Genomic DNA, 13388 nt, shown 5'->3' on the forward strand with positions numbered 1-13388 from the left:
AAATTTCCGAGGTGTTATTTAAACTATTACTACAATACAGAAGCTTCCATTCCAGCCATAAATAAGCCTTCTCATAAAGAAGTAAAGCTACAGTTAAGTTAGTAGAATGACAGATTCTTACCTCCAGGTCAATTTTCAAACCTTGGTGGTAAACTTCTGTCTCAAATGTAATAAGATGGAGTTCTTCTGTGACAATGAGAGAAGCCTGAGGCGAAAATGATGAGAGAGAAAAGTTAACTTTTGCATGAATTATGTATATACTTAGCTATCACTCACTTTTCAGCATAATCTTAAGAGTGCAAAAAAAAGTTAAAAATAGTAAGCTGAAGAAATTAAAGAAATTGAATAAGAAAAAGAAACATCTGACCCTAATTTACACCAATAGAGGTTCATAATCCCTTCTGTCTTGACCAACCATCCCTGATTGCACCACAAACAAATAATGCTTCATACATTGTTGTTGTTGTTGTTTTCTTATCTCAAGATCTCACTGACTCAATTCAACCATAATTTTCCCAGTCATCCACCTTAATGTCCTATTCAAGCCTTAGATTGATGGCAAAGGAAAAGCAAGGCAGTTATAAATTTGTGAACTTTTATCGATCTGTCAAGAAGCATTCAACAGAAATTTAGGTAGAAACAAAAGGTGCTATTAAACAAAGAGCAAAGGCTTGGGAAAACCGAAGATATGAGTTCTTCCTGGGTAAATATGTCAGTGTTGTAAATCTATGTGTGTGAAGAAACTAAAGACAGGAAAGCTAGATTTTCCAAGAACAGACCATGAGTCAAGATCTAGAGAATTTCAGACAAAAAACTGGTCCAGAAAATCAAGCCAAATGATGGGAATTCACAGTAACAACATTCAAGAAGTATGAGAGCTTTTTTCCCTCAACAAGGGCAGAGAATCTGTAAGTTCCTACTATACAGCGAGAATTTCTGTAATTAGAGCAGTTGATAGTTCCTTCTGTGAAGTCATGCTGATCTCTACTGGTCATTAGATGGAAGTATAATTCAGAGCTTAGTATCTCATAAAGCCATGTTTGCTATCTTAATCAGCAGTCTCTTGGACTGAGTCTGAATCCTCCTCAGAAATATCTGAGAACCCGCAGTCATCAAAATTACATGCTGTCTGTGCTAGTCAATAAAATTCTAGTATCTCCCATAAAGCTTCTATGGGTCCAACATGCTGGAGACTTCATATTCTGCCTGATAATTGGATAATGATAATGACAGTTGGACAAGGAAGAGGTGGAAATTGGTAGATGGGTTTACCAGGATTCACTGAATCCAGTATTGATAAGTATCTGTGGAAAACTAGGTAGATTTTAATGAAAGAGCCCCCACCCCCAAAAAATAACTGGCTTGCTGATGGACACAATTAAAAAATTAATGAACTAATTGTCCTCATTCTTTAGCTTACTTAAGTCCACCACACTGAAACTCATAAATGAATTGCCAACTGATAGACCACGTTGCCAGTGACGGTCAGTTAAGTTTTTGTTTGTCTCTTCGACTTGTTTGAATTGGCCTGATAGAATCTGATGAAATGCTTGCAGTTCTTGCAACATTTGATCTGTTGCTATGGCCCATAAGTTCAAAATGCTTACAAGGAAAAAAACCTGAGAGTGGTATCCAGTGTTATTTGGGTATTTATATCCTTTGAATAAACACAAATTTTTTATAATTCTATCCAGCTGTCTGGTTGGAAATGGATTTCTCATCTGGTAGACATTGGACTGGATATGGCAGGTTGATAAAAAGAGATATCTTGATCTTTGTCAGAAATGTGCAGAGTAATGCTTGCCAGAAATGTCCACTGAACTAGACTTCTTGTTCCAGGTCATATACTTTTAAATATCAAATCTAATGTGCAATCACCAAAAATCTAACAACCAGAAGGAAGATCTTGAAAAACTTAACATGTCTTACAGGGAACTGTCACTGTTCTATTTCAAGAATTTCTCCCATAACAAACTGGGACGTATGTAACAGTAGTTTTAGGACTGCATGAGCCCAGAGGCATGATGTGGGCTGAGAAATGGCTGTATTCCGATTCCTTGCTTTTGCCCAGGAATTATTTTCCAGCAGTTGCCTGATTTGCTTTATCAAAAAACCAAGAAGTATCACAGATGCAAAGTTTCTGGAGGTATTACAGATGAAGGAGGAGGCAAATCATGCAGTATTCTAGTTTCAAGAAAGGAATCTGATCCTATATTATGGCACTGGAGATTATGTCGAAATTAAACTGCAAGAAGAATAGTGACCATCAAACCAACCTTTGATTCAGTTTAGGTGCATTCTGGAAATATTTCAAGTTACAGTGATCTGTCATAATCTGTGGTCTGCTGGGCCCCTTCCTATGAATTCCTCTGAATTTTAAATGACACTCTAATAGCAGACAACTCTTTGTGATAGATAGTATATATTGAAACAGTACATGGGAAGAAATAAAGGCTGGGGTTCCCAGGAATTTGTAATTATATGGCCTCTTCTGCTACTTCTAATATACTTGTATCTACCACAAAGAGCTGTATGGAATGTTGCACAATGGTGGTGAAAGCCCTCTTTATTTTTTCAAAAGCTATTTGTCCCTAAGTATCCCAGGCAAATGATCTTTACATAACAGCACCTATGAATTATGTAGATGCAAAAATGGATATATAATACTGGTTGGCAAAGGCCATTCACATCTGGAAGTTTTTGCTTTCTTGACAAGGCTACCCAAAATAAAATGGCTTCCATCCTTGCCAAGTCTTTGGGAACTGCTTCAGATTAAATTTTATGTTGCAGGAAATCAGTGGGGATTACTTGAAATTCATACTTCTAAAATTTGGCATACAGGCAGTTCCTTAATGACAACCGCCACCCCCAACCCCTACCTTGGGCCCTCGGTTGATGAAATGCTCGGAAACCCGGAGGGCACAGCTCAACAAGGGGAACCCCCCGCTCTGGACCCAACCAGGTCTCCGTAATGCCCATAAGGTCTGTGGACTCCCCCTGAATAAGATCACAAATCAGGGGAGCTTTGTTGACCACGGACCGGGCATTACATAACATCAACCGAAGATCCAAGCTCTGAGGATCATGACCGCCCGAGGAACGGGTAGGGACTGAGGGGCAGGAGCATGTGATCGCTTTCAAACAGCGAGCACGTGCTCCCAACACTCGATATGGCCCCCCCTCCGCCATATCTGCCTCTCCCACTTACTGTACAGATTGAATGACCCTCTAATCCTGGAACAGAACCCTCCCTCCCTGCCTTCAGACCAGATGCCATAATGCCGCGAACAAGCACAGGGGCTGGATCCCTCCCCGACGGGTTCTTTCCCCCACCCGTCATATCCTTTCCCCCCCTTAAAAAACCCTTATTTAAAAATCCCCACAAATTCTTCTTGGCCGCATGCCACCTCTCTGGGTCCCAAGACCCTTCGTTAAGGTAAGCCCTCGATAACTTGGAGGACCATTCCTGCGAGGCTGGGAAACCTCGCAGTCGTAATAGTTCGGCAGACGAGTATCTCATGGAAGGATAATCGATAAAACAGCAGAAGAGAGTCCATCCCTAACCGGCGAAGATGTTCCAGTCGTTCCAATAGTTCACCAAGACCCGACATTAAATAGTCAACCATATGGGCCATAGTCCATAGAAATCCGTGGGACCAGAAGAAACAACCCAAAATCCTAAGGGTCCAGAACAACCAAGGGATCCGGAGGTCCGGCCCAAATCCAATGACCTCCCTCTCAGAAGTTGGTATGACAATATTCCCTCGGTTGTTCCCTCGGCTGCTAAGATGAAAAAGTCGGCAGTCAGAATAAAAAGGTCTCCCTCAGATTCCCGGCATAGCACCGTCACGGGACAAAGACCCGTGCAGTACGGTGGTTGGAGCAACATTTATACCGCCGGTGCCGTCCATGCCGCCACCACTAAGCCGCCAATTTATACCGCTGGGCCCAATATGGCACCAGCGTGCCGCTGTTGGAAATATCCAGGCCAGGCCGCCTATCAGTCGCTGATGGAAAAAGCAACCAAAAAAGGATGCCGCTGGTGATAATTGCGGCAAGGCAGGCCATAGCCAAAAGTCAGCTGCGGGGGAGGGGCGATGTTCAGGCCCATGAGGGGGGGCGATGTTCAGGCCCATGAGGGTACCGTCCCAATGGCCTAACACCCCGCCGCCGGTTACCTGCGGCCCAACACACAGCACACAGCCGTCAATGTTCAGCACACACAGCCTTTGATGTTCTCCACGGCCGAAAGCGGCCGAAAAACAGCTGAGTAAGGCCGGGGTGTCTCCTCGCACCCCCAAACATGGCCGCCGCCATCCGCTGCTCGTTCGAGAACTCCGGCTCTGTACTCAGCAGCCGAGAGCCCAATGAGGTCCAAAGACCTCGCTCTCGGCAGCCGGGAAGATCACAAGACAGGAGCCGGAGGCCAAGCAGAACGGCGGTTGGCAGAACGGCATCGCGGCCGAGGACACCCAGCAGCCATCTCCACTAAGATCAGGACGCTGCCGCCATAACGCGCATGCGCAGAAGAAAAAAAACAATATACTGTTGGGCCCTGGAATAGAAACTGTAACATGCTCTTTAAATCATGAGGGCTTGAAACTTACTGTTCTATTTGACCAAGCACTTTGAACTCATGAATCTGAAACCATGCTAAATCCAACAGTGGAAGGAAGTAGGAAAATAAAGAATTCCAATTATTCAGAGTGTTCAGCCAGGTTCATTCTCACCCAGCCTGTAATCCCTAAAATTGCACTAGTCAATAGTAGTCTTCTATTGATGGTTTTAATAATGATGGGTTTCATAATTATGGAGTATCAAGGCATATCATGTTCACTGTCAAACTTCAGGTCCATGAAGCGGATACTTGGTCACTAGCCAATCAATTTATATGCCAGATTACCTGTGACATACAGTAATAGTATGTAAGCATTACTGGTGCTATTTGAGCTAACTGAACATCAATGTTTCCCTGATCCAAAAGCCAATCTAAGTCACACAAAGTTCATATCTTGAAGGAATGGGACACAGTTATTTTGGCCGAATATTTAAAGCAAAATGATGCTGGCTCTTATTTTTGGCTTGAGTTTGTCCTTATTTTGGTGGTGGTGGGTATAACTGGGACCTTGATTGTTATTGTTCCAATTATCCATCCATAGACAAAAAATGAATCAAGTTGTCCTTGAATGTGTTCATCAATGTGATTTCATTCCTATCCAAATTGTGGCTCAGATGCTGAAAATTCACATACAGTGTTCTGCAAGTGACCAGTGCCCTTGGAATAACCTTCTCATATGTCAGTTGGCATATGATTCAAGCTAACTTGCTTGAATCTTCCAATATTATTTTGAACTTATGAACTTGTCAAAATTGATTAACATAATGCTTTCTTGCAGCACTAATACAGCAGCCCATTTTGCACTTCGCCCAGAAGAGCAGGCCAAAATCTTCCTATATGGATAAAGGAACCATATAAAGATTATAGTATGTCAGGCGTGCAAGAACCTGGTCAAAGGATCCATCACATTTTTCAGGAGTAGCCACTGGACATATCTGATGTAGTAAAAAGTAGCTGGCTAGTTTTGCTGAAATTGTAAGTCATCAAGCCTTATCTGCTGAAACCATATATTCTCAATCACAAATTCTGAATTTTCCAGTTTCTCCAATTTGGCCATTGAGGCTGAAAGAGGAGATTTTAATTTTTGAGGTTAGAAACAATCTCTCTTATGTATTTCAAGCATACAGTATCCATTCACTGTTGGTTATATTTCTTCCAATTTTACTACCTAGATCGGGTGTTTGCAACTCAAAGCCGCATGTGGCTCTTTTGTCCCTCTGCTGTAGCTCCTTGTTGGGTGATCCCACCACTGGTTGGCCCCACCTCTTGCCCTCCCTTCCCAGTCACTCCTTGCCTGGCCTGAGAAGGTAAATGGTGGAAGCAGATCATGCGTCTCCCTGAGCAACCGTGGTACGAAGAGCACCAACAAGGCAGAAGAAGTGCCCACAAGACCCACCAAGAGATGAGATGCCAGAGAATCAGAATCAGAGAGTGGGGGGGAGAGAGAGAGAGAGAGGAAGAAGAAGAGGAGGAGGAGGAGGAGGAGGAGGAGGGAGGGAGGGATGGAAAGAGGGAGAGAGAGCGAGAGAGAGTGAGAGAGCGAGCGCAAGCGCAGGATCAAATTTTGGGATGCAAAGGAGACTTTGAAGGTTGAACACCAAGAAGCACAAATTTCCTCCGCCTTCTGCATTCCCACCCTGCACTGAAGTGAACCAAACAGGCCAAGATCAGCAGAGCTGGCTGGAGAATTCTGGGAGTTGAAATTCGTTAGGCTTAAAGTTGCCAAGGTTGGAGACCACTGTTCTAACACGTCTTCATACAGAACTTGTACTTTTCTGCAATCTTTGTACCTTTCACTAATTTGCCTAATATTATAGGTGATCAAATCAGTAATGCTTTTAGATTTTTTATTCATTCCTTTGCCATGTGTACATATGAATAAAGTTATGTTTTAACAACCAACATCCTTTTTTCCAAGCAAATACTTATCAAAAACTCACACTGCCACTCATTCTTGAGTCTTCAAAAGGCACCATTATTTTTTCTGTACTCTCACCTTGTTCTTGCCCATATTATCTGACAAAATACTTTTCTCCTGGTTTGCATTCATTTAGAACATTATACAGTTTTCCCTATTTTCATATCTGGTTCTTCGTTTATCACCATTCACTGGAGCACAACATAGAGCACTAGCTTGTAGATTCCTACTTAGAAATACACTCAAAACAAACTAGTTAAAAATTACAGTTTTTTTTTTTTGTTCTCTCAGAAACATGGCAATTCTTATTTTGTTTAAGATCTCTTCAGATTAAACAAGGAAGTGCCAAAAGAATGGGGATTGGGACTAAAAATACCCTATTCAAGTTATTTCTAAGAGTGACAATTTCCCTTCCTCGATATTACTCTATTTTGGTTCATGAAAAATACTTTGGGTGTAATTCAAAGACTGAAAAGCTCTAGAAACTCAATTGTGAAAGGGAGCAGACCAAGCAAGAGCAAAGCAAGGAGAAGGGATAGAACTATTGTTATTTAACTCATCACCATCAAACTCCATCACTACCTATTCCAACTTAAAACAATTAATTTAAAACCAGCCACATGATGGGATACTCACATCACAATTGGCTCTTCCACCATTGCCACATCTCTGCTCTCTCAGTGTCTGTGAATGAGAGAAAAAAGAGATTACATTGGGTAGGTTGGTTTGGACTTACCTAAGACCTTCCCTAAATAAGAAAACAAACCTAAAAAAATATTTCCTTTTCTCCTTTGCTACAATTCCAAAAATGTTCAAAGCTTATGTTTCCATTTTATGAACTTCAGCTTGTTATTGTGCCTGAACTCGTGAAAAATGTGGCACATCATTAGCAATAAGAATGTAATGATTTTATACTTTATACAAGTCATTTGTTTCTATTATCTAGTGATGATTAATCACACTTAATGGCTAAGGACCTATCTTTAAATAACAGCCAATAAAATGGAAAGTGGATTATTTCATGATCAAATAAAAGAATAGAGGAGGAGGAGGTGGTAGTGGAGGAGGAAGAGGAAAGCATTATCTAAGACAAGAATGCTTTCATTTATTCTTGTCGCCTCCATTCTGGGCCCACATTTATAAAAAAAATGCTCACCAAATGCTTGAATTCTGCGGAAAGGCTTCCATTGTTGGACTCCTCCATGTTCATCACCTTAGTATTTGTTCCCAAGATATTAAACTTCCGGGATCTTGATAAGCCAAAGATAGATACATCTTTAGACTGCCTAAGCAATGATTAAAATAGCAACACCCTAAACAAAGAACAAGCTAGCCCCTCCCAAGAGGGCTTTGGGACTCACATATCTGAGATCCATCAGTAACTTTCCAAAGGTAGTATTTAAAGTGTGACATCTTAAACTTACCCCCGGAGGGCAGCCACTTCACCAGAATCCCTGCAAGAAGGGAATAAATGTGCATCATAAAATCAGGAGAAAATGGATATACAGTAGAACCTCTTGTCATAATTCATTCCATAACTTTGGTTGCAAACAGATTTGGTCATGACCCGAACCTAATTTTAGAAATTTGGCACTTACCAAAAAAAAAAAAAAAAAAGGCACAGAAGGGGAAATCGGCAGTGGGAAAAAAAGGTGATTTTTTTTTTTGGTTGGAACCCGATGTGGTTTTGTCAGAAGCTTTTGTGACCAGAGGTTCTACTGTACTGATAATACTACATAAAAGTAAAAACAAAAGAAAGGCTGAAGTTTTCAATTTAATATAAAATAAACATTTGAACATACTTGTCAATGCAAACTTTGATTTTCAGTTGATAATTCAGCTCAGGAAACTTAACCAGTAACCTACAGAAGAGAAAATAAACATTAGCTTCTGAAAACATGTCTCTCCCTACCCCTGCTCATCAGTAACACACACAAACACATAATGAATCTGTAATCTATCTGATCCATACTAGGCTAAACTTATGATGGGGGGGGGGGACCAGCAGCTGCTCACTGACATTAGCATAAACCCCAGTAGGAAAATGACACTTATCCTAATAAGGCAAAATAGGATCCATTAAACCAACCACTATTAATTTGACAGTTTCTTAACTGCAATTTGCAAGTGTAGAGATAGGTAACAATGTAGATCCCTTTTCTTTCATTATCTAAAACAATTATAATAGTACTTACAGAATAACAGGGTTGGAAGGGACCTTGTAGGTCTTCTAGTCCAACCCCCTGCTCAAACAGGAGGCCCTATGCCATTTCTGACAAATGGCTGTCCAGTCTCTTCTTGAAAGCCTCCAGTGATGAAGCACCCACAAGTACTGAAAACAAGCTGTTCCATTAGTTGATTGTTTTCAATGTCAGAAAATTTCTTCTTATTTCTAGGTTGAACCTCTCCTTGATCAGTTTCCAATCACTGTCTGGCCTTCGGAAGCTTTGGAAAATAGATTGTGCCCCTCCTCTCTGTGACAGCCCATCAAGTGACGTCTCGCCTGGATTACTGCAACGCTCTCTACATGGGGCTTCCCTTGAAGGGCATCCGGAGGCTACAGTTAGTCCAGAATGCGGCTGCGCGGGTGATAGATGGAGCCCCTCGTGGCTCCCGCATAACACCCATCCTGCGCAGACTGCACTGGCTACCTGTGGCCTTCCGGGTGCGCTTCAAGGTTTTGGTGACCACCTTCAAAGCGCTCCATGGCATAGGGCCGGGTTATTTACGGGACCGCCTACTGCTACCAGATACCTCTCACCGACCCGTCCACTCTCACAGAGAGGGACTCCTCAGGGTGCCGTCAGCTAGGCAATGTCGTCTGGCGACGCCCAGGGGAAAGGCCTTCTCTGTGGGGGCTCCCGCCCTCTGGAACGAACTCCCCCCAGGACTCCGTCAACTTCCGGACCTCCGAACCTTCCGTCGCGAGCTCAAGACACATTTATTTACCTGTGCAGGACTGGCTTAGATTTTAAATTTATAGGGGTTTTAAATTGGTTTTAATATTTATATTTCCATTTTTAATAATTGGGCATTAGAATAAGTTTTTTAATGATTATTTTAATTTGTATATAGATGTTTTATATGCCTGTGAACCGCCCTGAGTCCTTTGGGAGATAGGGCGGTATACAAATTTGAATAATAAATAAATTGAATAATAAATAAAAGTATTGAAACACTGCTTTTATATCACTCCCTGGTCCTTCTCTTCACTTAGATTAGCCATGCCCAGTTCTTGCAACTTGGAAAAGCCCACATAACTCCTCTTTGCCCTTTGCAAAATACATTTTGCAAATTATAAAATAGTTTATGAAGGTTGCAGAATTCAGTTTTTCTGATGAAGAATTTAGGTTATTTTAAATAAGTATGCTTACTTTAGAATGTATATGGCCTTGCTTTTAGCACCCTCCTTCTTATTTCAAATGGCTATGAGCAGAAAACTCACCGTACTTTTGTTGTAAATTGTACTCCAGTTTTGATAACAAGTGGACGGTCTGGATGCATTGGCATACAGGGCTGCCGCTCTACCACAAAAGCACTGTTAAAAGCAAAAGGAAGGTCAGTGGTGATTAGTGGAGAAAATTATGAGAAAAGAAGTATTAGTTAAAATTTACAAGTTCACTGAAAAGTTACAAGAATGTTTGACAATTATACTTGACTGTATTTTTAAGCAAAACAGTCAGACATATTTGAGATTCATACTGCTCCCAAAATTTATGATATACTTCTCAAATGAAAAATGAAATGCATCATCAGTAGCAAAAATATAGGTTTCAAGATAAAATGCACAGTGGACATTTTTTTAAATTGCAGATTAATGCAGTAATCTCTTTCTCTTCTAATTTTCCACATTGGTCAAGACTGTCCTATCTGAGCCTCACTGAAGTGTGTATTGTATGTGTTTATTTGGTTTTAATAATAAGCTTTGTGCTATTTATTTACTATATACATAAATAGACAAACTTATGGTTGATTGTTAAGTAATCAGTTTCTATGTGCAATATTTCAGCACTCCAACTGCAGAGAACTTGATCTTTTCCATATACCCAAGAAAAAACAGGCAGTACCTCTTCATGAGATTCCTGAATAATTCCACAATGCGCTCTTCCAGCAATGGCCGGTGTTGAACAATTGGGTCCCCCTTGTAGGAGACCTTCTGCTGCAGCTCCTCAAGTTTCTTAATCTGCTGACGTGTTTGAAGTTGTGACTCAGCCAAGGATGTTATCCTGGTTGAAAGGTAGGAATGGACCAATAACAAGAGAAAAACTGCTATACCTTATGTCAACATCACAGTTGAGTAACTATACTTTCTACCTGCCACTGTAACTATTTTCTCCTAGTTTCTAGATAAATTTATACAATTTATACAATCACCCAGCTATGAATGGATATCCTGCAGTTCTAGCATACCCATTAGTCAGGTAAGATGGGACTATAGTTTAATAGCATGCGGATCATACAAGGAACCTGAGTGAGCAAAAATTCCTGATCTAAATCTATTAGTAATGTCAACTCTACAATAACTTTTAACTTTTTAGGTGGAGAGACTGTCCTCCATATTTTCCATTCATGAATATTTTCTATGTATTTCAATGACCTTTTCTTTTGGAAGGTGGATTAGAAAGATCCTACATTGACAATATATTCTCATTTGTAACTTTATTGAACGATAACTGACAACAAGTTCTCCAAACAAAAAGCCAGCCAAAATCCATTCTTACCAGTTCTCCAGACGATCTAGGCAGATGTTGGGTGGTCCACCAATACATGCAATCTGCTGTCTCCTCTTCCAGTCAGCCAGTTCCTCATCCACTAATGTTTTCTGCACATATTCCATGGCAGATAAGAGCCCAGCCAGTTCACTCACAATCCCCTTTGAGAGGAAGGAACAGGAATGTTGACAATTCTTTTCTGGTCTTATTTATCATCTATATTATCATTCAAATACAGTAGTCCTTGCTTAATGTATGTTGTTCAGTGACTTTGTGAAATTACAACACCACCAAATAGCCTTATGACTGGTCCTCAAAGTTCCAAACGTTACAGTGCCTTGATGGTCGGTGAACAAAATTCAGGTCCACTCAGGCCCACCTGCATGTTCAACTACTTTTTGGCTGCCTTCCACCTACTGTGGCCAACTATTGCCAGTGTGCCACCTTTTTTCATGCTGGTGCCACCAGAGCATCTTTTGCACTTCATCCAGGGCCTCCCTGGCCAGGGCCTTTTTTTGTGTCAAAGAAGGACCTTGCTAGAAGGACTTCTTTTGTATTGTTATAGCTAGGGCCCTCTTTCATGTGCTTGCCTTTTAAAACTTTGCAGGAAAGCCACTCGTGATTTGGACAAGGCCTTATGAAATTTGGAGAAGGGCAGGGGTAGCTAGCAGCTGCCTTGAAAGTGCCAGGACACCTAGTTTATCAGCAGAGCCAGGAAGAAAACAACAAAGGGCAGTAAGAGGCAACAAGGACAGCAAGCATTGGGTGGCAAGGTTGGCAGAGGTGGCTGAGTGAATGGCAGTCTAAAGAGCAGAGGTGGAGAAGAAATAGGTGGGTAGAGGAAAATAAAGAGAAGCCAGTCAAAGCTTGGAGCTGGGAGGGACCAAGTCAGGAGCTATTTGGATTGAGATGGATTCCCAGCTAACAACCAATGGAATTTGGTTACACTGAAGCAATCGTGACTGTCAGGATTGTGATTGCAAAGTAATGTGGTCATTACTTAGCAATGGAAATTCTGTGACATTGCTTAGCAATGGAAATTCCAATCCCGGATGCCACTGTAACTCAAGGATATCTGCATATTTTTATCAATTAAATATGATATTTAAATATGAGTTATATCCAGACTTATACTTAGAACAGAAAGAAAAACTGGTTAGTCACAAATGATGTCCTTTGATTTTAGTGAGTATAAAAATGACTAAGTCCAGATTTATCATAATAATTATAAATGGTACTTCCTCCCATGTTTGAGCCACTCGAAATGAAATATTAGGCAAATTTAATCATAATAAGCTAATATTATTTACAATTCTACTTTAATATTATGATAAAGTAATTTTTTATGAATTTAATGTAAATATGATAACCAGGATCTCTGATTTGAAGAATCAGAAGTCAAACGAATTCTGATTTAGATTTCTAGTTTGTTAAGAGAGAAACAAACTATGATTCACATAGTAGACAAACCCATAAACAGAACTTCCTGATTAGTCTCTCATACTAACACAACAGTAGAACAGCATTTGCCACAAATAAACTTTTACCTTAATGTATAGCTATGTAACTTAACTCTATTAGAGAAAGCTGTAGGCTTGCTTAAATTTTTTGTTGTTGCAAGATTAGACATTTGAAAGCTTGGAGATTACAACTGTCAGCCACACAATTGTCCAGATACTCTATAGCAGGGGTCTCCAACCTTGGTCTCTTTAAGACTTGTGGACTTCAACTCCCAGAGTCCCTCAGCCAGCAGAGCTGGCTGAGGAACTCTGGAAGCTAAAGTCCACAAGTCTTAAAGGGACCAATGTTGGAGACCCCTGCTCTATAGGAGCTATTTTGTGTCATCAATATGAGAGATTGCTTTTTGTGACTTTTAAGTGAGTGTTAATTGGAAACGGGGATCACTGTGATACAGTTCCCTACTTTAATAGATAATAGGAATCACATATTGCACCTTTCCCAGCAAGGCATTCAGAGTTGTATACTTCAGTTTTCAGAGCTTTGTAACCAATACAGCTATTCCTAAGAATTTGAGTCCTTGAAGTCCATTCACTGGAGATACCAATAATGGTAGAGGCTGCATGTAGCCAAAATGATAGTCCACAAAGTATTATAGTTGGACTCACTTGTATAGTTTGCT

At 40.7% G+C, this 13388-nt stretch overlaps 1 protein-coding gene across 2 annotated transcripts in view; it reads right to left on the bottom strand.

The window, feature by feature from the left end:
- The window catches only part of STAT3 (signal transducer and activator of transcription 3), a 44384-nt gene that overhangs the window by 15485 nt on the left and 15511 nt on the right, over positions 1–13388 (bottom strand). For both annotated transcript variants that reach the window (XM_058182869.1, XM_058182870.1), the window contains 8 exons: positions 11258–11409; positions 10604–10762; positions 9982–10074; positions 8339–8398; positions 7961–7990; positions 7693–7786; positions 7173–7220; positions 122–205 (listed from right to left, as the gene is read on the bottom strand). In XM_058182869.1, coding sequence (XP_058038852.1) covers positions 122–205; positions 7173–7220; positions 7693–7786; positions 7961–7990; positions 8339–8398; positions 9982–10074; positions 10604–10762; positions 11258–11409 — 720 coding nt within the window. The remainder of the gene's footprint in view (positions 1–121; positions 206–7172; positions 7221–7692; positions 7787–7960; positions 7991–8338; positions 8399–9981; positions 10075–10603; positions 10763–11257; positions 11410–13388) is intronic.

This window comes from Ahaetulla prasina, chromosome 4, assembly GCF_028640845.1.
Source record: "Ahaetulla prasina isolate Xishuangbanna chromosome 4, ASM2864084v1, whole genome shotgun sequence".
Classification (NCBI taxonomy): domain Eukaryota; kingdom Metazoa; phylum Chordata; class Lepidosauria; order Squamata; family Colubridae; genus Ahaetulla; species Ahaetulla prasina.